A 22,926-nucleotide genomic window follows, 5' to 3' on the forward strand; every position below is an offset into this window, starting at 1 on the left:
GCCAGAGACAATAAGGGCTAGATGGCAGAGGGCGCAGGAGAGTGTGGACGGGCAGCAGCACACGCAGCCGACTGGTGGCCTTAGACGTAGGGCTAGGAGCGGCGGGGGGTTTCCTGTAAACGATCGCTCTCCCGTCCTCCAAAAAGCTACCCGTCACGACTATCGTGCTGGGCCGCGCTGCCGTAAGACCTTATGCTTGCTAGTACATCATCCTCACTAAGCAAACAAGCCAACCCAATCTGTATTCCTCACCCCTGCCAATGCCGTCCGCCTGTCCCCAGCTCCTCCAGCCTAATTACTGCCATGCGATTCGCGTGACCCCCCCCATGGAACTAGGCCTTCTTATTAAGAATGCAATGCTCTAACCATTTATCAACAGATTGTGTAACTACTTAGAACGCATCCCCACCAAAAAGTTGCCTTGCCTAAGCCACACGTTCCTAACCCCGTCCTACCCTATCCCGCTGAAATTACCGCTCCAAACAAGCGGCCTCCCGACAGCGTATCCGTCGTGACTGCGCACGCCTCAAGCACGACTGCGCACCCCCCGCTCCTATATATAGTGATTTCATCCATCAGCTCCCATGGCTGCTAGAAACGTCAACCATTACGGTCCGACATGGAAACAGATATCCTCGCAGCATTTTGGCATCACCAACCCGCATCATCACATCCATGTGCTAACGAGCTAGTTCGACTCGAGCTTGTCAGCCATCCCTCATGCTTCCTCAACACCAATCTCACCACGGACGGTAAAACTGCTCTCGACAGTTCGAGGAGCGCTATCCATTCAAGATTATTGCACCTTCTTGATTTGTGTCGTGGAAAGATAAAGTTGCAGGCTTATGTTGTGCTGGACGCCTGACGGCCCAGCGTCCTGAAGGATCTACCCGCCTTCGACGCCACGACCGAAGAACTAGCGTGAGAGTTGCCAGCCGTTGAAGCCAGCAACGGAGAGGGATCAAGCCAGCCGCTCTCGCACTGTTAGCCCTGGAGAATTTTACTACCCGTGCGGTCAATCGTATTTCGCCCGCCCAATTAGGTATTGGTGGCAGAGAGGCTCTTGGCAGGTAAAATTTCTTACCTTGGTCTTACTGTAGTATACCTGTTCTTGGCGTCCTCGACTGCTGTGGCGACGATGAGTACAGTACACGTCTCTAGACGCAGACTCTGATTAGTTCCAGGATGGCTATGCCGAGGAGAACTGGGGCTTTCTAGCCTTTAGTGGGTACACCAAATATGTTTGACCGCACGGGTAGGGTCTCGGTTATATGCAACGCAACTCTGAGGCCTATGCCCTTTCTTGATTCCCGATGCAGGGCGGCTCGCTTTGCATCGTCGCGCCACCCAATGATTGGCTGAGAGAGAAATCCATTGAAGGAGCCCCAGCTTATCAATGTAAACTATCCGCTGTACCGGTGGAAACGCACCGTCCTCATGGTCTAGATTACGTGATGAGACAGATACTTAAGTAGTGCGGCCCTCAAACAACACTATCCTCGTGCCGAACATCTCCCTGCTCTCTAATCGGTCCCGACATGGATCTTGCTACCATTGCACCCGTCGGCTCGGCCAACGTATCTGTAAATCGAAATGCTAATGGGAGCGATTCGATGCTACATGAGTCATTTAACATCACTGCCTCTAGGTCCAGACGAACCACGTGCGACTCGTGCCGAGACCGCAAGGTCAAGTGCGGTAGAGAGCAACCAATCTGTTCCAGGTGCCAGAGACTTTGCATCGATTGTACCTATCCACCCCCCGAAATCCCAAGCGCGCAGTTGATAAGCGTGCTGCAAAAAATGAACACAAGGCTTCGTAAGAAATCGAATCTTCGTCACAGTTACCTCAGCATATGATCTAATCTGCTACCTGACAGTCCGCGCCGAATCCAGTCTTCCCACGACGGGCACAGATAGCCAAAGTGGCCAGACTCCTCGAGTGACGATTGCGCACGCCTCCGGTATTCCTAGTCCTTCGCAAGGGGATTACTTCAGAAATCATTCATTATCCGGCACCAATAATAGCTCGTACGAGTGGTACGTTACACGTGTCAGATGAATGGTGGCGTAGCAGCAACAGCAGCAGCGGCTGATCAACGTAGGGACGTGCCCAATACTTTCGATTATGCATCGCCACAAACAGCCTTGTCAAAAACTGTTTCTAATGATCGGCCCATCACACCTCTAGAACCCGGCCATCTCGACGATACATTCAGCGATATGCTGCTCAACTCGCAAGCGTGGTCCAACAACGTCTCGGGCATGTTTGAGACCTTCAACTGGGAAACAGAACCCGGTCACAATGTTACGAAGAGAAAGAGCTCCGATATAGACCAGCGAGTGTAAGTTGAGTCCAGACTGAATATGCTCGAAAGCTGAGTTTTGTTGGGAATAGGTTAGATTCATACTTCACACAAGTCGCCCCACACTTTCCCTTCATTAGCCGCACAAGGTTCAACAGTCTAGCTGCCAAAGGGCAATCCCCAAGTCATGGCTTCAGCGCCCTCAAGCATGCCATAGTGATGACTAGTGGTGTAGTCCGGGATGCTGAAGAACAATTTTACTATTCTAACGCACGGTCCGAGGTCAACCAAAGCGAGCAGGAGACGGATGACGTCGCATTTCCTAATCTAGAAACGGTCCAAGCTCTCATCCTTATCGCACGACGGGAACTAGCAAAAGGCCTGACCAACCGAGCTACAGTCACCATTGCTCGTGCCATGCGCGCGATGATGTTGATGGGCGGTCACCGCATTGTTGATGACCATATTGAAGGCAGCAGATCAGTCCAGAGAGGCATTCGGAATTGTACTCCAGATTCCCAGACGCTGCCCCAAGAAATGCAACAGTCGTGGTGGGCCCTGTACACTGTCAACGCATGCTGCGCTGTTCGAGAGGACATTGGCATAGTTATCGATTCGTGCCAGGTATGTGCTTGGTAGTGTAAGATGCCAAAACTTTTCGTTGACTGGCGATAGATCACCACACAACTTCCTCAGCCGTATCCGACCTCACCCCAATTTCCTCACTTCACTTTGGAAGAATTCAAGCCAGAGCGTTTCCACGGTCTACTGACCCCAATGTCTGGCATAGCCATGGCGGCTGCTTTGACACACAATATACTCAAGCATCGCCACCATTCGCTTACCCAGGGCCTTTTTGCCTATGAGTTCTGCTCTAATCACGAAGTTCTCGAGCAGTCGATTGAACGCGTCATCGAGGCTTTGCAAGGGCGGAGGAACGCGTGCGGTTCAAGCCGTGCATTAGGCGATACGGTACTTGCTGACGTTAGTATTATCATTCTCCTCGGCCTCCGAATTCTGCTTCACTTCATTTCTATCGCAAAGGCACACACAATGCACTTGATGGACAGTTTAATATCCCGAAGCCAAGATATCTGCCTGACGACTGCGCGCCGGATGAGTACCTTGCTTGAAGCATTCAGCCTAGAAACTGAGTCAAGCGTAAGTGATGTCTTCATCTATGTGTGTAGACATCACAGTTGACATGAGATTTTAGCGTCGCGACTATGAGGTGTTGAGCCCCTTCTTGGCCACGCCACTTCAACACTGCGCAAAGGTGTTCCTGCAGACCCTGCGAGACAGGCAAGCTTCTCGTCTTCCCGAGCCAAGCAATGGAATCGCTTCGCCCATGCGAACGGTATGTCGGGAGCTGAAGCTGCTGTGTAGCGACGACAAGGAAATCGCGTCCACGGTAGCCGAGTGTGAAGCTGCACTCAACAATGTGGACTCTTCTGGATCCTCGGGTTATGGGTATGGTCGGTCCAGTAGAGGCACCAGTATCTCTGATAGCAGTCGAGACGAATGGGCTTCATCAGCTTGGTTCGATCGGACAGGTCCCATTTGGTAATGAGTCTCTTCTGGATTCCGTCTACCTCTTCGCGGTGCAAGAGCGGCTTTGAAAATGTTAGAGTGAATCACCGTTGAGCACCTTGGCTACCTATACTTCTCTTCTTTGTTGGATATAAGTACTGTACACTCATGCGAGAGCTTCCTTTGCGTAGCCTTTTGCATCCGTAGGGATTATAATTCTCAAGAGTTCAATTCTGCATATGGTAACATGATATTGGGTTGTGCCTATATATGACATAGAGCAATGTTAGCAAGATATTTTAATAATCTATCCCATCATCTCCCAATTCATGGCTACCACGATTTACCCTGGGCCAAAAGAATGGGGCGTCCACTGCATTCCGGCATACCATGACGTTATGTACATACCGCGCTGCTAAGCAAAGCAAAGCAGAGCAAGAGATCAACAGAGCCAGTCTTGGATTTGACTAGATAATAACTGCACATGGCGATCTTCTTGATGTCATATGGTTTACGACTTTCTTTCTCTATGTTCTTCATCACGTAGTCCTCTTGCGCGTCCTTGACGCGTTCTCATCACCATTTACAACACCAACATTCTCACGGAAAGTAATAAAACAAGGATACCAAGCATGCAAAACAACAGAATCACTGCACCAACTAGCCATACTCATGTTTCTAGCGCTTTATTGTGGACAACCTAAACCGAGAGTACATACATTTTCCAATCCACCAGTTATGCCTGCAATGCAGCCAGAGCAACCTTCGAGAGCTCCGCGAAAGAAAGCGACGCGGACAAGAGCTCCTGAAAAGGAATCTTGAGACCAAACGTCTTGAACAGCCAGGATCGCATCTCCGTTCCAATCATGCTGTCGAGTCCGTAGCTGGCGACGCTGGGGCCTTCGACCTCAAAGTTTTCGACAGGAACCATGAGAATGGTTGAACACTTCTCAATGATATGCTGGGCAACCAGTGCCAGAGCGTCGTCGTGCGCGAGGTTCAATACCTCGCTGATGACCGACCCCGTGCCCGCGGCTTGAGAAGAGCCGCTGTCCTTGGCTAGATTCTCAATCGCCCTGCGAACGGCCGAGAGTCTGCCATCGTTCCACCAGCAGACGTTTGACAGGTCGGCAGACGAAACAGCTGCTGCAAGACGGACAGGGTCGAGGCCCATGTTGAGAATGGCTGGAGCAACAAGATTGTTGTCAGAGGATCGGCAAATGGCAGCCTCGAATCCTCGCAACATCTCGTCTTCCTCGACACCGTGCATACCTCGCTTGCGGATCTGCTGTTCGAGCGTGTCGGATTCGGCGACGACGCCAACGCCCAGGATCATGGGCAGCGCAAGTGAGACAGCGGGCACCCCTTCCATGCGGAGCTTCGATGCCAGACTGTCGAGGAAGCTGTTCGCTGCGGCATAGGCGCACTGGCCTGGCGTACCGACTGTCGCGGAGATGGAACTCGTCATGACGAAAAAGTCCAGAGCGCAGTCGCGCAGCGCTTCGACAAGTGCCTTTGCGCCGTTCACCTTCGGAGCCATGACCGAGTTGAACTGCTCCATAGACAGTGCTGGTCCGAAAACGCCATCCTGTGAAATTTGGTTAGAGATATACTGTACAATTCAATCCAATTGTACTCACGTTGAGGACCATGGCAGCGTGTACAACACCACGGATAGGTCTGGTCTTGCTGACCGTGGCCACAACATCTTGAACATCGGCCAAGCTAGAGGCATCCCCACGGTAGACATCGGCAGTGACACCATCAGCTCTCAGTGATTCAACGAGTTCGGCTGCTTCAGGCTTGTCGCTGCCAGATCGAGAGATGAATGCCAAGTGACGTGCACCTCTCTCAATCATCCATGTCGTGAGACTGCGACCAAGTCCTCCGAGGCAGCCTACCAGCAAGTAGCAAGCGTCAGGAGAGAACGTGGCTTTGGGAGGAGATGTTTTAATCTAGGAAGAATGTCAGCATCGATCTGGTCTCTTTGAGGTTGAAGGGGCTTACCAGAACTTGGTCTTGTCCGTATCCATACGTTAGAACTGTCGCTGAAGCTTGTGCCTTAGGATCACTGCTGAACTGTTCAACATTGACGATGTGAGGAACAACTGCCTGATCTTTTGAAGCAGAATCTCCAATGATTTGCACAGTCAATCGCAGTATCGAGTTCAGATCCTGTGGGTGACTCTTCCACAAGGTTTTCATGCTGGTCGAACGGAAGACAGCTCCTCTAGTGAGCGGAAGCGGGTCCAGAACGCTGGACACGGGACCCTCGTTGACAACAAAAGAGCATCCAGCAGGAATTGATCGCCAAACCTCTTGGGCGTAATTCTCAAAGTCCTGGGAAATGACAGCTACCTTGCGCTGCGATCCGGCAGCTTGCATTACCGCTTCAACACGTTTTGCGGGAACTCCCGACTCAATGGGCTCGACGTGCAAGTTCATTGCGTGTGCGGCGAGCAGGAAAGCATCTTGCTTGGCAGATTCCATTGGCAGGAGGTAAATATGATGATCTGGCGAGACATATTGAAGTGCGTTGACCGCCGAGATCACCATGGGGAGCTCCTCGATCACCGTGGCAATGTTCTTTGCAGGGCAGACCACGCATTCACTCCACGCAGCCTGGATATGCGTAGTGAAGCTCTGACTGGAAGCAACCACGACGTGTTGACCCTTGGCCTCTTCGGAGATATCCTGACCGACTCTGGTGACCGTGCCCGCTACAAATCGCGGACCATTGTCAGACCTTGAGAGACCTTCGTGGGTAACGCACACTTCCACTTGGCCAGCGCCCAAGACAACGGGCTCAGCCTTTTGGAAAGTTAAGCCAGTGTCTGAAAGACTGCCAATCAGAACTGCGTCGGTGATTCGTCGGGTGCTGGTCTGCTGTTTTTCCAAGGCAATTGTGGAGTTGACCTTTGTAGCAGATTCCACGCGGAGACAAAGCAAATTTCCATCATGAAGCCAGAATTCGGTATCGGCTATGTCGACCTCACTAGTTTGTTCGAAGTTTCGGCTGGCCAAGTACTTCAAAGCGGTCGAGACTGACAGCGGGGAAGAAGCGCTATCAATATCCAATAGGTCGAGTTTGGCGCCTGGGTCTTCAGCGCGTAGAACACGAAGGAAGCCTTGAGCGGAACCTCCGTCCACACTAGTGAGCTCGTTCACACCCTTTGTGAGCCATGTTACAAGTCTGCCGCTAGAGAGGATATCTTGTAAACCCTTCCAGGACTGCTCATCGAGCATCGTTAGGATGGTACCAGCAGGGTCATAGATTACTGCGTGATGATTATAGCTGGCGCTGTATTTAGAGAGGGCTGTGACCTCCACAGTAATGTCGTGTTTACGGAGTTCTTCAACGAGCTCGTTGCTGCTAGCATCGGCGTTGCTGGCGCAAAATAGTGTAAGTGCAGCGGGCGCTGTAGTAAGCGCTACTGGCGTCGCATAGAACAGAACCAAGTCTTCGAGCGACTTTGTCTTCAGAGTTAACTTGGTTGAATCGAAAGTCTCTTTGGTTGCTTGTAGGAGCTCGGCCGTGATCAACCCAGCAATACGGCCTGTCTCTTCCACCATATTTGTGACATACGAGAGCACGTCCTTAGAAACTGTGTCGTAGTATGTCAAATCGGTCAAATCCGCAATGACTAGATTGTACGGCTGAGATTGCGACTCAATGAGGTTTTTGTATCCCGAAGACTCCGGCTTCGTAGTGCCATCAGTATGGATAGGCTCAGACTCGCGAGAAACATCAGGACGATAGAGAGTCACGTTGCTGACGTTCGGGATGGCATCCTTGACAGCGCTCACAACATCGTCTTCTACAGAGCCGACAATTGCCGCGGTTGCGGGGCTGGCTTTGTGATTGATTAGCTTCACAAGGTCCATGAGCGCGTTCTGGCCGCTTGTCGTCCACGGAATGTCCGCGAAAACGCTGGCGTCGACGTCAATATCCCATTTGCTCATACTGTACGGCTGCTGTTCCGGCATGACGGTCTTCTGCACCGGGATGGCAGCTTCGTACATTATGCACTGCAGGCCGGTGATGTCTAGAACCAGCTTCCCAGTTGATGACTTGAGTTTGGTGTGAGTGTTGAAAAATCTTCCATCCTGTTCGCTAGTCCAAGCAACGGCTTGACCGAGGCTCGAGTTGTCCGCATCCAACGGCCAGAATGACGCTTGCTCTATCTTGACAGGCACCACACCCCAAGGAAGGTTCTCCGCCATTCCGCGATGAATTGAGATGATGATCAGTTGCAGGCAAGCATCGACAGTGGATGGGTGCAGCATGTATCTGGATTCATCCTGCATGACTGGATTTGATTGTCGGACGTGTAGTGATGCGGCAGCGTCCCTTCCTTTGCCGCTTGATCGCACGCTCTGCAAATCATTGAATGACGGGCCGTAGTCAAAGCCAACCTCACGCAAGGCTTCGTACCACCTGTTTCCGGATTGTCGGCGAGTTAGCTTCGATAGATCAACTGGGTGGGCTTCGTAGCTCTCATCCGCGCGTTCTTCGAGCAAAGGAACAACCTTTCCAGTGCTGTGGGTCTTTTCCACGTCATCGACGATGGATTCAAGAACAAACTGGAAGGATGGCAGGGAGTCGGCTCCGACAGAAACCTCGGTAAGGCGTACTTGAATCTGGATCCCGTCTTCATCGTTTGGAATGACAAGAGCATTACTAATGTCGATGTCACGCAGTTGAACACCTTTTATGTCGATTGCGCGAAGCTCACATAATTGTCGGGTAGCTTCGATGGCCGCCGCCATGTGGCCAGCTGCAGGGAACATGATATCCCCTCCAAGTTTATGGTCTTGCAGCCATGGCAAGTCCTTGTTGCGTAGCCTATTGGACCACACGAAGCTGGACTTTGTGAGTCCTGGAATCCGGCGTCCAAGAACGTCATGACGAGCGTGAGTGATAGCGCGGTGTTGGGCGCTGGTCCGGTTCTCAGCCCAGTATTGCTTCTCGTACTGCCACTGGTAAGAAGGCAGATCGACAAGGGTTAGTGGAACCATGCGTTTTTGGCTAGAGAACGGAAGGGTGACTTCATTGACCTGAGCAAGGTCCACAGGATAGTTCTCGATGAAAAGTTGCCCGGCCGTCTTAAGCAAACGCACAGCGCTGTTCTGTTTTCGAACAAAACTTGGGACGTGTACCGCGCCCTTGATCTGCTCTGCTTCGAGGATCTGCTTGAGAGGACCAGCAAGAGCGGAGTGCGGGCCCAGTTCAACAAACACCTTTAATTTGTCGTTCTTCGGGTGCTTGGCCAGCGCCGCGACCGCTTGAGGGAAGCGAACTCGGCCAGTCAAGTTCTGTGCCCAGTAACTTGGGGTGATTTGACCCATCTTCAAGAGGGTGTTGTCAACAGATGAAAACATGGTACATCTTGGGCGACGCCAGTTCAGCCAGGTACTGTCAATCTTCTGCCATGCCGAGGTGACTAGCTCTACCATTGGTTTTGCCACTGGGTTCATGGCTGGTGAATGATAGGCCATACCAGTGGCTAACTCCCGAGCAAATACGCTTGCTTCATCCAGGGTAGCCTTTGCCGCTTTGATCGCTTCCACAGGTCCGCTCAAGGTCACGCTTTTTGGCGAGTTTTCGCACGCAATGACAAGCTCTGTGCCTATGTTGGATAGCAGCTCAGAGACTTCATCAGCGCCAACGCCAACAGCTAGCATAGACCCACCAGAGGGTGCGTACCTGTCGAGACAGTATCCGCGGTAGTACGCAGCGATGATGATCTCTGGAGCTGAAGCAAGTCCGGCGGCGTATGCGGCAGCATACTCGCCCGCCGAGTGTCCAACTGTGGCTTTAGGGACGATATCCCAAGACGCAAAGAGATCGACGAGCGCGAGCTCGATGGCGACCAGAATGGGCTGCGAGTACTTCGGATGGTTTATTCGGCTGTTCTCTGGGCTAGCGAGCAGCTCTTCATAGATGCTAAAGTCGGCTGGATGCTCGATTGTGCGAAGCACTTCGTCCAAATTACGAATCGAGGCAGCAAAAATCGGAAAGTGTTCCAAAGCCTCGACAGCCACACCAGCCCAGGCAGCACCTTGACCAGTGAAGATGAAGGCCAGGTCAGGAATCGATTTGCGGACGACACCAGACTGAAAAGCGGTAGGGTCCATATCAGAGGTTTCGGAGCCCTGGGTCACCACAGTGTATGCCCTGTGGCCTAGACGAGTGCGCTTGGTGTTCATGGTATGCGCGAAATCAGCAACATAGTACTTGTCGACGACGCTCTGGTGAGCAGCGATGTTCTTTGTTAAAGTGTTCTGGTCATGCGCTGATTGAACGACTAAGAAAGGCCTGGTAGCAGAATGGTCGTAGTCTGCAAGTTCCTTTGGTTTTCCGTGTCGATAGTAGGGATGCAAAGCTTGTACGTCTTCAACAATGACATGACCGTTGGTTCCGCCATACTATCGCGTGTTAGTACATGATGAGGAGAGAAAAGAACGTTATACATACACCTAATTGATCGTTAGCAGACATTCACCAAACGTTTGTACGTGGGATAGACATACCAAAGGAAGACAAGCTGACTCGTTTTGACTTGAAGCCGTTTGGCCAAGCTCTTGTTTCTCTGCTGATCTCTACATTCCACTCGCTCTCGCGGATTTCAGGATTAATATTCTTAAACCCACAAGTACCAGGAATCATTCCATACTCTGTCATCATAGCAGCTTTGATGATGGCGAATATTCCACTGGCTGCTTCAGAATGACCGATATTTGCTTTAATGGCGCTGAGAATGAGTGGTTTTTCTGGGCTTCTTGTGTCATTCATAGCTTTGGATACAGCATGAACTTCAATAGGGTCGCCAACAGGTGTGCCGGTGCTGCAAAAAAAATGGCCAAGTTAGCAGATGTCGTGGAAGGGTATGTAGATCATAATCTTATCGCTCACTTACCCGTGACATTCGAAGTAAGCGGTGTCGTTTGGATTCAGAGCAGCTTTTTCATAAGCTTGTCGAACGACTCTCTCCTGACCTTTCTTACTAGCTAAGAACGTGTTAAGAGTTATCCAGTATTTTGCTATTGTGAATCTTAGGTGACTTACGATGAGTTATACCCATTCCAGGAACCTTTCCATTTGTATTAACTAACACATTCATCAGTTAGTTTTTGTTTCAGTGGCTAATATGAGAACCTCAGGCAGTAACACTGAAGTCGCGTTCATGTGACATATTTGAGATTTCTTACCAGCAGTTGAGCGTATGACTGTCCTGATGACGTCGCCATCGCGCAAAGCATCGCTCAGTCTCTTCAGATAAAGAGCCCCAGCACCTTCAGCACGACCGTAGCCGTCTGCCGATGCATCAAATGTATGACAAGTGGATGTCGGCGAGAGAATGCCGAGTTTAGCGGTGTTCATGTGTTGGTCGACAGTGAGGATGAGGTTAACACCAGCTACAAGGGCTGCCTCGCAGTCACGCGCTCTAAGGGCGTGGCATGCGTTATGCACAGCATAAATAGAAGAGGAGCAAGCAGTATTGATGGTAAAACTACAGGGCGATTAGAACATGTCATGTGCATGTGTAGTTGAGTGAGACTTACCTTGGCCCGTTGAGGTTAAACGTATTTCCAACTCTGTTGCTCAGTATTCCAGTGTCAACACCGGTAGCAACATAGTTGTGCCTAAAGTCCATCTCTCGGTGGGACATTTGTTGATAGTCGGCTGTAAAAGTAGCGGCATAAACGGCAGTGTTCGTCCCGGAGACATCTTCGAGAGTAAGGCCGGCAGACTCAAAGGCCTCGTAGCACACCTCTAGGATCCTACGCTGCTGAGGGTCCAGCCACATGGCTTCAATCGGCATCATGTTGAAGAAAGTGGGGTCGAACGCATCGGCGGGCCCGTCAAGGAAGTATCCCCCCATGACATTGAAGCTGCCGGGCCGATTCAAGTCAGGGTGGTAGTGGGCATCGATGTTGAATCTGGATGCCGGGACGCGTGGGGTCTGGGCAGAACCCTTTGCCAAGAGCAACTCCCAAAGCTTGGATGGTGAGTCGATTTGCCCGGGTAGGCGACATGCTGTGATCACTTTCAGTATGCAGCCAGTCCCAAATGGCATAAGATCCACTCACCCATGCCGCAAACGGCTATCGGCTCTAGGGTGCTCTCGGGCACTTCGGTCGGGTCGAACATCAAAGGCATCTTGTTGAAAGTTTTGGTAATTGCACGGGGTTGCGTGTTGGACGAATTCACTGCGAAGGATATTGTACACTACATACAGACATTCGACTTGTACATAAACCAATTCTATCTGCAGGTGAACGCCTTACTGTTCGCAACCAGGGCCGAGAGCATCTCGGTGATCTGGAGAGACCACCGACCAGCTGCTGGAGGAACCGACAGCGGGCTTCGAACACCATGAGAGGACGGCATGTGCCCACGCGTAGTCGCGTGGGTGAATGTCCAGTGCGTGGGGACGGGACCGGTAGGGATGTGGGGCCGGGGTTTAGCGTCGGCGCATGAGTCAGTAGCGCGTCTCAATCCGGTTGCTCGGCCGGGCGGCCGCGCCTTCCTCTTCCGGACGGCTACCTATCACGACTGCACCCACCCTGGATGAGCGTGGCACGGCCATGTGGGTCCAGACTTTCTAGCATTTGCCATCCCTTGCAATAATGGTTGCCCACAAAGCCCTTCAAGGCTCTCAATTCCAGTCAACTTTTTCTCCCTTCCACCTTCTACATTCTAACCAGTCATGGCACCATTCAAAGGTACGCGAGATGTCGTCCAAGGCATTCGTCACAACTCTTACGACACCATCATTGTTGGTGGTGGATTGGCGGGCTTGGTGCTTGCCAATCGACTGAGCGAGGATGAAAACAAGAGAGTGTTGGTGCTCGAGGCTGGCGCCAACCACATGGGCGACCCAAGGATCGACACTCCCGGTTTGATGGCAACATTGTGGGAAGACCCGGAGTACGACTGGGGCTTCTGGTGTGAGCCGCAGGTAAGAAAAGCCCATTTGCAGCGTCTTGTCTGGCAGAGGAGCTAATCGCACTCTAGAAACACCTCAATGGCCGTCAGATTCAGCAACCGCGGGGAAAGCTTCTTGGAGGCTCGTCCGCCGTCAATTATACCGCCATTCTCTACCCTAGCAGTCGCAACTTCGATGCATGGGAATCCCTCGGCAACCAGAGCTGGTCGTGGGCCAAGATCAAGCCATATTTTCGCAAATATCACACATTCGAAGCTGGTTCCAAGTCGACATCCGACCTACTGGGTTTGGACAAGTACATGGACCCCACAACGCAGGGAACAGACGGTCCGCTGTCCCTTACTCATACAGACACCTATGGTCCTTTCAACGCTGCTTGGAACCAAGTATTCGATCGCTTCGGCATGAACGACTCTCTCGATCCCATCGACGGTGTCAAGCTAGGTGCATTCACGCCTCCCAACTGCATCAAGCAAGACGAAAAGACTAGATCCTACTCCGCTTCAGCGTACTACAATCCAAGCGTCCAGGCACGTGCAAACTTAGATGTTGTCACTGAAGTTCTCGTCTCCAAACTACTTTTAGAATCACACGATTCTGCCGTCATTACCAAGGGCGTGCAAGTGCAATGTCGCGATGGTTCGCTGCACGAAGTGTATGGAAAAGAAGTCATCCTCTCTGCTGGTTCATTTCAATCCCCGCAGATCTTAGAGCTTTCGGGTATTGGATCGAGCAAGGTTCTCGAAAAGCATGGCATCACGCCTGTCGTAAATAACCCAGCAGTCGGTGAAAATCTCCAGGACCATGCCTTTGCTGCACTCTCATTCGAGGTAGCCGACGGCCAGATTTCTGGAGACGTATTTCGCGACCCAAATGTCATCGAAGCGTTGCTCAAACAATACACAGAAACTCGAACAGGTCCGTTCACGGGTATGCCAATGAGTGTGGCGAACCTGCCAATGGTTGGACCGGATGGCGCTATGACAGAGGAAGCGACGCGAAAGCTAGCCAGCAGCTTCCTAGATGACACCTTGCCAACGCTGTCGCCCAGCCAGAAGGCTCAATACGAACAGCTCCGCTCCCTGGTCCTTGATCCTAAGCAAAGTTCCTCACAATCTGGCATCTTGGGGAGCCAGATGCATTTCAATCCTGGCAAGACAAGTATGAGCCAAGCTATGGCCAAGCTTAAGCCAGGCAATTACATCTCATTTACAGCTGGCCTCCAGCACCCGTTCTCACGCGGCAGTGTTCACATCCGAAGTGGCAACCCTCAAGATGCTCCCATCATCGACCCCAATTACCTTGCGCATCCTCTAGACGTTGAAATCATGGCTCGCTGCATCCAATTTGTGGCGACAATCGCCACCCAGAGTCCTATGTCGGAATTGCTGAAGCCGGAGAGTCATCTCCCAGAGGGTGTTGATTTTACGTCGCTAGAGGATGCACGCCGGATTGCGCGTGAGCGGCTCTACACAACCTTCCATCCCACTTCGACGTGCGCAATGTTGCCCAGTGAGCTTGGTGGTGTTGTGGATGACCACTGCCGCGTGTACGGTGTGGAGAACCTCAGGGTCGTGGATGCCAGTATCTTTCCTATGATTACTCAAGGCAACATCCAGGCGACTGTATACGCGGTCGCAGAGAGGGCTGCTGATCTGATCAAGGGCGACTGGGAAGCGTCAAAAGAAGGCTGCCCTTGAACGGAAAAGTAATCGGGCATGTCTGAGCCCTTGGTTGGTGTGGGGTTGCTTGAATGTTGTGATAGCCGCTTCAATGCCAATATTAATGATTGTATCTGCTCAAAACAAAATATCATTATAAAAATTTCCATGTGAGCTAAGATAGTTCTTAATTCTCCTCGATGCAGCTCACTCACGATAGCAGTGATCTTCTTTCGATTAACAGCAGTGAAGTCCATAATGCCCAAGGATGAGCAGATTGTAAAGGATTGATGCTAATTGTCAGTCAATACTTGTAATCACAAATTGGAATTCGTGAGTCTCTTGGTACATATGCGCAATGTATGAAATTTACTACTTGACTAAATCGGCACTTAGCTGCCCTACCTACGTCTGAATTCCAGCGAGTACATGTCGCTGAGAAGCGTTGACTTCGAGGCTTGGCAGGCCCAGCTGCTGAGCCTGATCCAATGGCAATGGTTGTCCGGGAGCACTACGCACAATGAACATCCATAAGAGCGTCAAAAACGCGACAACCTGCAATGTCCAAAAAGCAACGCGAGGATGATTCGGAACTGAACCTTGTACTTTGCCCGCGGACTGTCCAGAAACTCGCGCGACCTCCGCTTGGATTTCATCCTTCCATTGATAGGTTGTCGCTACGGAGGGGTACTTGACCGGGAGAAAATCAAATTTTGGTGCGCCGCTTACTAGTTCCGCAAGCTTGTCTGCGAATGTCGATTGTCCGAGTAGGGGCACCATGACCCTCATCGTAAAATGGTTAATGAGGCCATCGTACGCTTGCAGCCGAGTCATCAGATGAGATGCTTCAAAAGCCTCTGTCATCCTTGGCTTTCGTTCTGCCTGGTACTCGTTGAATAACTTTGTAATGGTTCCGGCGTCTGGTCTATTGTTCTCGCTGATTGTGCGATTCAGGCCTACCAGTTTGTTGACGAGCACAACTGCACTCTCGAGAGCACAATTGGCGCCAAGGGCAAAATTAGGCGTTACCTGACTTTATTAGCGGTCATCATGGTTGCTAATGAGAATCGATCATTTACTGACTTTGTGCACAGCATCTCCCACCAGTACTATCCGTCCATGGTGCCAGTGGTTGAAGACGCCCTCTTGCAGACCTATCAGATGACCGCGGATTCGATTTCTCCAGAGTTCACCAAACACCATCGTATCGGATACAGGATGGTCCGCCACCGATGCTGCAGCTTTTTCGGCTTCTTCCTCTGACCACTTGGCCTTATTGGGCCAGTGGATTGGCCTCTGAAGCTTCCAGTGCACGAAGAAGTAAGTGTAGTCAGGTTGCGTCATAATGAGCCAGGAGAATAGCTTATTGTGAACCCAGGTCATGTCTCGATCACCGAGTCCAGGAACTGTCTTAGCAACGCCAATGAGACATTGGTATTCCGTTTTTAATGCTTTGCAAGATCCTACAATTAGTCGTGTTCAAACTAGCAGGTCTTATAACGGGAACTTACATCGTTTTTCTGCAGCAGTGATAAGCTGTCCTTTATCTGTATTGGCGTTTTTCCACATTATCTCGCGACAAATGCTGTGCACGCCATCGCAGCCAATAACGAGGTCACCTGTTTCTCTAGATCCATCTTCTAGTTGGACGCGGACACCGTGTTCGTTTTCAATTATGTCGACTACCCGCTTGCCGGTCTTTATATATGATTTATCCGGCAAAGCGTCGTACACAATCTGTAAGAAGTTGCGCCTTTCGAACGTCAAGGTATCATACCCCAATCTATTGAGTAAGCTAAAGCACCTAGAAGCTGCGTATAACCTTGTGTCGCTCACCTCTCAGTCATCATCTCGAAATAGTTATCCGCAGAGAATGCTTTGCCATTGCGATCTCGGCAATACATCATCTTCATTGGTAGAGCTTGGGCGGCGAGAGCGTCCAAGCATCCCAATTGCTGCAGTATACGAGCACCGTGCGCCCAAATGGTGATGCTAGCACCCCAATGCGGCGCTACCACCCCTTTCTCCAAGACGACATGGTCGATACTTGCTTTTTGAAAAGCATGTGATATGGCAAGGCCAGCAACCCCTCCACCAACAATGATAACTTTGAGACCGCCAGAAGTAGCCATAGTTTTGAGAAAAATAGATAAAACTGACACAGTACTACCCTGTATAGACTGGTTTTAATGCTGCACTGTTGACGCTAATATTTGCTATCAAAATTGCACGTGACATTTATCACGTCGGACTCAGGCGTGCAATGCTCGGTGTCCGACCCGACGGTCTTACTCACCACTACTGATTGGGACTAGACGCCGGAGCGGACTGCGATGCGGCGCCGCATCCGTTTCCTGTATCGTTCGAGACGAGTGGAGACAATACCGACATATCTACGCTGTTGACAGTGAGAAAGCTACTGAAGGATACGGATGGTACTGCAAAATCATTTCTTGATTTTTACTTTGGCATTGTTCAATTTTACGAATCCGTACCAGCATCAGGACGCTACACTACCATGACTGCCACACTTGAATGGTCTGAAAGAAAGCCGGGAGTCTTCTCTCGCGCGCTGGATGATTTGGAGCTCTTCTACACTTGGGTGGGCACGCCCCGCTCAAAGGAGAATAAGCAAAACTGGTACATGAGTTCCGGAATCAAGCTTGAAATTCAGCGGCCAAATCTTGTGGAAGCCACGAAAACAGCTTGGCTAGAGATCCGACGAAGATATCCGAATATTGCTGCCAAAGTCGAGAATGGCGTCTGGATCTACCGGGTGGCATCCAACCAGGAAGAGTATAAAACTTGGCTTGAGGAAACTTTTCATGTCCATCGCACGTCCTTGACTGCGCGCGAGCTTTGGTCGGAGCCAGACATGCAGCCCACCACACGAATCACCATCCATGTCCTCCCGAATACTCAAGAAATCTTGATCCGCGGGCCGCACTTGATGCTCGACGGCTTCCTATCGATGAAGATCTTGCGCACCATCATGGAGATTCTCGGAAATCCACCAGACGCTGTCCGCTTTGGAGATGAAGCCAAAAATTTGCAAATGCCACTTGCAGTAAACTGTCGAACTCCGCCGTATACTGCTGCACAGGAGGCAAAATGGCAATCTATTCTTGACGAGTGGGCCCAGGCTGTACCGACCACACATCTGCAGACCACCAATCAGACACAACCACCGGGTTGCTCGCGCTCTCAATGGCTGGTATTCGATGCCGAAGACACGCGTCAAATTCAAAATGCGCTCCGGAAGCTGGGCATATCACTTGCTGCAGCAACGCAGGCTGCCTTGTCGCTTGCCGCTCGCAAACACAGTAGTGGCGAGGACAAATACAACTCGCATGCCACCTTTGGTCTCTACAGCGCCCGAGAGTTCGTTCAATCGTCCATCACTCCGTCCGAAATCATAGTTCCTCACGTTCTCGGGGTGCCGGTTGTGATTCCTCTCCGTTCCACCTTCATCGAGACTGCACGCGATGCTGGAAAAGCGCTTCAGGGCGCAAAGGGCACCGACGCCTTCGCATTGGCCGTAAGCCCACTATGGACGTCCGACCTCCCAAAGTTGCTTGCAAAGCCTCTTCCGGATGATAGCCCTATGCCAGCCGATATCCAGCTTTCGTACATGGGCCCGCTCGACTCTCATCTGCTTAAGGAAGTTCGGGACCATCTACGACCAGGTGAGGATATTCGTTGCCTAGATTGGTGGGCGGCATTGGATATGGTCGGTGCTAATGTCGTCTGTCCAACGGTCGTGTTCCAAGGCCAGCTAAGGTTCAGCCTGGGGTATAACGAGGTATACCATAGTAAGGAGAGTATTAAATACTTCTTGGATCTTGTGGGGAAACAATTGAGTGAAGGTCTCAACCTTAGCCTGTTTCCCACAGCTTGTGTTCCTGGAGATGAAGATTGGTTGGTTAAATACGATGACGAAGATTAAGTGTTTCAGTGTTTTCTCTAGCACTTTTCATGTTTCTTAGATAGCAATGAATGTCAGAAATAAACAAAAAAATAACTTGCCTCGTTGTTTTCCGACTCCAAGACTAAACTAGCAAACAACTAAATTCACTACAAAATCTACCACCTTATTCACTGTCGATTTCGAGAACCTTGTTCTTTCCTGGAGCGGAGACGAAAGTGTCCCTAAGAATCGACTCCCGGAAGAGCAATGTCGCACTAACCGTAAATCCCGGACTCACCACAACGCAGGCCAGTAGAAACGCGAGTAACAAAACCACGCTGCTTCCATTCCCAGTTCCAACGAACTCGGACTTTTTCAGAATGCCGACACAATAGAGAGCGCTTGCTGTGGCACAGATGATAAAGTCCCACTGCAGGAAGAACAGTGAGCACTGCGTCATGAATGTGTCCGCCTTAGAAGAAGATACGCTACTGTATGTCGGTATGAAAAGCTCGTTCAGCGCCGAAAAGATGCGAGGTAGAGAGCCCATATCCGCTGCTGCAAGAGGATGCTCTGCCGACTTCGCAGCAGCATAGAGGCATGCGATGTGAGTGACGCCAGACGAAATCCCACAGACAGCATAAGTGAGTTTTACCCACTTGGCATCTGCATTGCGGCGGGACGAAGTCGAACTGGAGAGCAGATGTGAAAAAGTGGTAATCAAGGCGTAGAAAGCCAGAGGACCGAACTGGTATACTGCAAGGGCGGTCTGCTTTTGTGCCTCGGTCATGTTCGCATGCGGAAAGAAGACCATTGAAAAGGGCTGGGCGAGCGAGAAAATGGCAGCGGGAAGGACCGCCATAGCATGCGGAAGCGAGAGCTCGGAAGATCGTTGGACCACCGTCGGACGGACATGCTGCTCTAGTTCTACCATGAAATAGAAGGGTAGAAATATAGCCGTGCCGGTTCCCTGCCATAAGAAGACATATAATGGGGCGCTAGTAGAATAACGGTTAGTAAGATACGAGTAATGACAATGTGAAGTCTTACTATCTGATGATCCAATGTCGTGCATATTCCTTGCGCAACGACTCAATGACTACCCATACACCGGCCGTCTGCAGACTCGCACAAAGCATGCATGCCTGAAGCCAAGGTATTCCTGTGACAGAGACAACAGGGTCCCAGAATGCGACTTGGATGTTTGCGAACTGGTCGATGACGGGTAGCCCAGTGTACGTTAGCGCCATTGTTCTGCCGCTCGGGAATTTGCCATAGTAAATGGTCTTCAAGATGGCGAGTAATCCACCGTCGAGAGCTAGAAGCCCCTGAAGCATCACAGCCCCAAAGACTCCAAGACAGATGAAAGCGATGCGATACATTGTTCCAGGTTGTTTGAAGACGCAGGGATCGGTCTGGCTCGGATGCCACGTTCTCAACAATGCAGGAAAAAGCATGTATTGTGCAAATTGTCGATTTCTAATAACTCATGGGTCTTGGACGGATGAATAATGCGTCGGGTCCGGTGCCGCCGTGTCGCATGGTGTTTGTCGGACGATCTGCGGAAGCGCATCAGCCCTCCGACCAATCAGATCGCCTCCTCGGTGTGTTTACCGACGAAAGGGAGAAGCATTCCGATATATCAAACTACAGTCGAGCGCATCTGATCTTTTTTCATTCAGAATTGTATACAAACTCCCAGTTAGAATTATTGTCGCCTATCATGTCTGAACTGATTCGCGACGCACCACTCGGCCAGTTCCTGCGCCGAATTACCGGCAACTCAATCTTACTGCATCCAGAGGAGCGACCAGATTTTGACTATTCGCCTGTCACTTTGAAATCAGAAGATAGAGATTCCGGCAATGGCAGCGAACAGCCTTTTACCACGGTTACCTGGTACTCTACAGACGACAAGGCCAACCCGCAAAACTGGACCTTGGGCAAAAAGTGCTTTGTGCATTTCTTGATCTGTTTGTTGACTTTTGCCAGTAAGTAGCGGCTTCTAAGCGGAGATGGTTCCTTCTGACAACATCTAGTTTATGGAGGCTCGTCTATAGTCACATCAGCTCAACCCTTCTTCCGTGAGCAGTGGGGTGTGTCCGCCCAAGGCTCACTCCTCGTACTCTCAATGTACGTGTTGGGATACGGCACCGGTCCTTTGTTCTTCAGTCCTCTTTCCGAGATCCCAGCGCTAGGACGTAGCTTCCCATACGTGATGTCCTACTCACTGTTCCTCATCTTGTCGATACCAGCGGCATTAGTGAACAACTACTCGGGCCTGGTCGTACTGCGCTTCCTTCAGGGTTTCTTTGGTGGACCGGTCCTTGCCACAGGAGGAGCATCAGCAGCCGATATGTTTAGCTTCCCGAAGCTTCCATACGCCATGTCCATCTGGGTGTTTGCAGCATACGGAGGTCCTGCGCTAGGTCCTCTTCTTAGCGTGTATGCCGTCGCGGATCTATCATGGCGTTGGGTCATGTACGAGATACTGATCATCGGCGGTGTTACTGGAGCTCTGCTGGTTTGTTTCTTGCCCGAAACGAACCCTGAGACCATCTTGTTGGAACGTGCCAAGCGTCTCCGCAAAGTCACGGGTCGTTCAGATCTGCTCTCGGCCTCGGAACAAAAGCCTACTGAGCTGAAGCTCCTGCCCCTTCTCGGCCGCTATTTGTGGACGCCTTTCGAGGTCCCCCTCAAAGACCCGGCAATCCTGTTCACTGATCTGTACACAGCATTGGTGTACGGCATATACGTAAGAGGTTCCTTCTTTCAAGATTATGCAAAGTAACTGACCATATCACAGTATTCCTTCTTTGAGTCGTTCCCAGTTGCCTACGGCGGTGTGTACGGATTCAGCGTTGAAAAGATGAGCCTTGTATTCGTCGCCCTGCTAATCTCGTGTGGACTCGGCGTCGTGATCTACGTCAGCTTGGTTTGGTTCATCTATGAACCATACACCATGTCGAATGGCGTTGGCATACCAGAATACCGTTTGGTGCCGGGTGTCTATGCTGCAGCCTTGCTTCCGTTCTCGCTATTCCTCTTCGGATGGGCGACAAGGCCAGAGATCAATTGGGCTGTGCCGTCCATCGGCCTACTCATCTTTCCTGGATGCGCGTTTGTTGTAAGTTGCTTTGTAGACTTGTCCACTGTCAAGTTTCCGCTGGCTGATCAAAGTGTTACAGTTGATACAAGTCATTCTATTGTACCTCCCAACAAGCTATCCGCGATACGCTGCTAGTATCCTTGCAGGAAATAGTAAGTGAACCTATTCCCCACCAAAAGGCGACTTAGAACGTATGCTGACCGACTTAGCTTTCCTCCGAAGCGCAACAGCATGTGCCGCGATCCACTTCTCCCAGCCAATGTTCGAAAACATGGGTGTTGGCAAAGGAAACAGTATTCTCGGTGGCATTTGCGTTGCCTGTTTTTTCTGCTTCGCCGGTCTGTGGTACTTTGGACCAAAGCTGCGGGCGAAGAGCAAGTTTGCTGAAGGGTGCTAAGCGAACGATTGTGCGACTGCGGAATTCATGGGGGATTAAGTAAAGTTACCTGACGGGCATCCTGATGCAGGGTGACCCTCTAGCAGGCATGAGCTAGGCGTTATGTCTTTTTTTTTTGTTTTGTTTTGGAGGATCGAAAGTACGGTAGAACACCTAAAACTAGGAACGCAATACTGCACCCAAGATGTAATCAGAGTATAAATATCGAGTCATATGTCACGATACTTCCAAATCAATACTTGACGAGGATAGTTCTTAGGGACACCCTAAAGATCTCTCAGGCTAAAGCAGCTATGTCCATGTGATAGGGGTAGGCTGGCAAATGGGTCTCCTCATCGGGAACTCAAATCCGCGATATCTCTATAGGTTCAAACCACATTTGGACGATGAATAACTTATTTTATAGCTTCAATCTAGACCTATACCTTATGTATAGAAAGTCTTTCTCTAAGTCTAATAAATAAAAAGTTATTAGCTAACCCACGTTGCCAAGAGTTGGGTCTCCACATTTAGCTCCGATCTAAGATTTCTAGCTAGCTACTTTAGCTAGCTAGATACTTTCTATATACAAAATATAGATCTAGATTTAGGCTATGCAATATGGCATTGATCGTCTACATCGGATTAGAGTTCAGAGAAATATTGCAGATTCTAAGATCCCGATGTGGAGATCCATTTACCAGCCTAGATAGGGGTATATAATCTCGTAAGTACTTGTTGAAAATCAATCTTAGATTAAGTCCTACTACTATAACCGTGCCTACCTGCTATAAGAAGCTGAATTGATCACACGTGCTACATCCCCTTGCTACTTACTCTGGCTAAGTAAGAACTGTCTGAAGCAGAGTACTACCAGAGATTTTCAAGGGTAGTGTATCTCAGGATTAATGCGCGATTTACACTTCATACATCTTCTATCTGCCTAAGTAGTGCTATATACGAGCAAATAGTCTGATAGAGATATATTACGGTAGTACAGTTAAACGAGATTTGTAGGCTATTTCAAAAAACATTTTCTAGCAGAGTAGATCTCTTGACTGTTGGGGTACCAAGTTCGGATCCC

At 50.5% G+C, this 22,926-nt stretch overlaps 7 protein-coding genes across 7 annotated transcripts; 4 read left to right on the forward strand and 3 right to left on the reverse strand.

The window, feature by feature from the left end:
- Positions 1 to 2,222: 2,222 nt before the first annotated feature.
- ALTATR162_LOCUS9908 (uncharacterized protein) lies at positions 2,223 to 3,872 on the forward strand (the record flags this gene model as incomplete). The annotated part of the gene is made up of 4 exons (XM_043317544.1): positions 2,223 to 2,344; positions 2,398 to 2,929; positions 2,981 to 3,466; positions 3,522 to 3,872. The coding sequence occupies 4 exons, from the start codon at positions 2,223 to 2,225 to the stop codon at positions 3,870 to 3,872; spliced, it is 1,491 nt and encodes a 496-aa protein (XP_043173479.1).
- A 699-nt stretch (positions 3,873 to 4,571) lies between these two features.
- ALTATR162_LOCUS9909 (uncharacterized protein) lies at positions 4,572 to 11,999 on the reverse strand (the record flags this gene model as incomplete). Its single annotated transcript, XM_043317545.1, has 11 exons — positions 4,572 to 5,423; positions 5,476 to 5,790; positions 5,843 to 10,264; positions 10,310 to 10,315; positions 10,370 to 10,431; positions 10,490 to 10,683; positions 10,756 to 10,846; positions 10,905 to 10,946; positions 11,048 to 11,349; positions 11,402 to 11,876; positions 11,930 to 11,999. 11 exons carry the CDS (start codon positions 11,997 to 11,999, stop codon positions 4,572 to 4,574), a joined length of 6,831 nt encoding a protein of 2,276 aa, XP_043173480.1.
- A 550-nt stretch (positions 12,000 to 12,549) lies between these two features.
- Positions 12,550 to 14,489, forward strand: ALTATR162_LOCUS9910 (uncharacterized protein; the record flags this gene model as incomplete). Its single annotated transcript, XM_043317546.1, has 2 exons — positions 12,550 to 12,801; positions 12,858 to 14,489. The coding sequence occupies 2 exons, from the start codon at positions 12,550 to 12,552 to the stop codon at positions 14,487 to 14,489; spliced, it is 1,884 nt and encodes a 627-aa protein (XP_043173481.1).
- A 366-nt stretch (positions 14,490 to 14,855) lies between these two features.
- On the reverse strand, positions 14,856 to 15,794 carry ALTATR162_LOCUS9911 (uncharacterized protein; the record flags this gene model as incomplete). Its single annotated transcript, XM_043317547.1, has 2 exons — positions 14,856 to 15,479; positions 15,534 to 15,794. 2 exons carry the CDS (start codon positions 15,792 to 15,794, stop codon positions 14,856 to 14,858), a joined length of 885 nt encoding a protein of 294 aa, XP_043173482.1.
- Positions 15,795 to 16,968: 1,174 nt separating this feature from the next.
- Positions 16,969 to 18,396, forward strand: ALTATR162_LOCUS9912 (uncharacterized protein; the record flags this gene model as incomplete). The annotated part of the gene is made up of 1 exon (XM_043317548.1): positions 16,969 to 18,396. One exon carries the CDS (start codon positions 16,969 to 16,971, stop codon positions 18,394 to 18,396), a length of 1,428 nt encoding a protein of 475 aa, XP_043173483.1.
- Positions 18,397 to 18,541: 145 nt separating this feature from the next.
- On the reverse strand, positions 18,542 to 19,739 carry ALTATR162_LOCUS9913 (uncharacterized protein; the record flags this gene model as incomplete). The annotated part of the gene is made up of 2 exons (XM_043317549.1): positions 18,542 to 19,355; positions 19,408 to 19,739. 2 exons carry the CDS (start codon positions 19,737 to 19,739, stop codon positions 18,542 to 18,544), a joined length of 1,146 nt encoding a protein of 381 aa, XP_043173484.1.
- Positions 19,740 to 20,080: 341 nt separating this feature from the next.
- ALTATR162_LOCUS9914 (uncharacterized protein) lies at positions 20,081 to 21,863 on the forward strand (the record flags this gene model as incomplete). The annotated part of the gene is made up of 5 exons (XM_043317550.1): positions 20,081 to 20,348; positions 20,397 to 21,112; positions 21,164 to 21,484; positions 21,546 to 21,618; positions 21,676 to 21,863. The coding sequence occupies 5 exons, from the start codon at positions 20,081 to 20,083 to the stop codon at positions 21,861 to 21,863; spliced, it is 1,566 nt and encodes a 521-aa protein (XP_043173485.1).
- Between the last annotated feature and the right edge of the window lie 1,063 nt (positions 21,864 to 22,926).

The sequence above is a fragment of the Alternaria atra genome (assembly GCF_907166805.1).
Source record: "Alternaria atra isolate CS162 genome assembly, contig: 32, whole genome shotgun sequence".
In the NCBI taxonomy this organism is placed as follows: domain Eukaryota; kingdom Fungi; phylum Ascomycota; class Dothideomycetes; order Pleosporales; family Pleosporaceae; genus Alternaria; species Alternaria atra.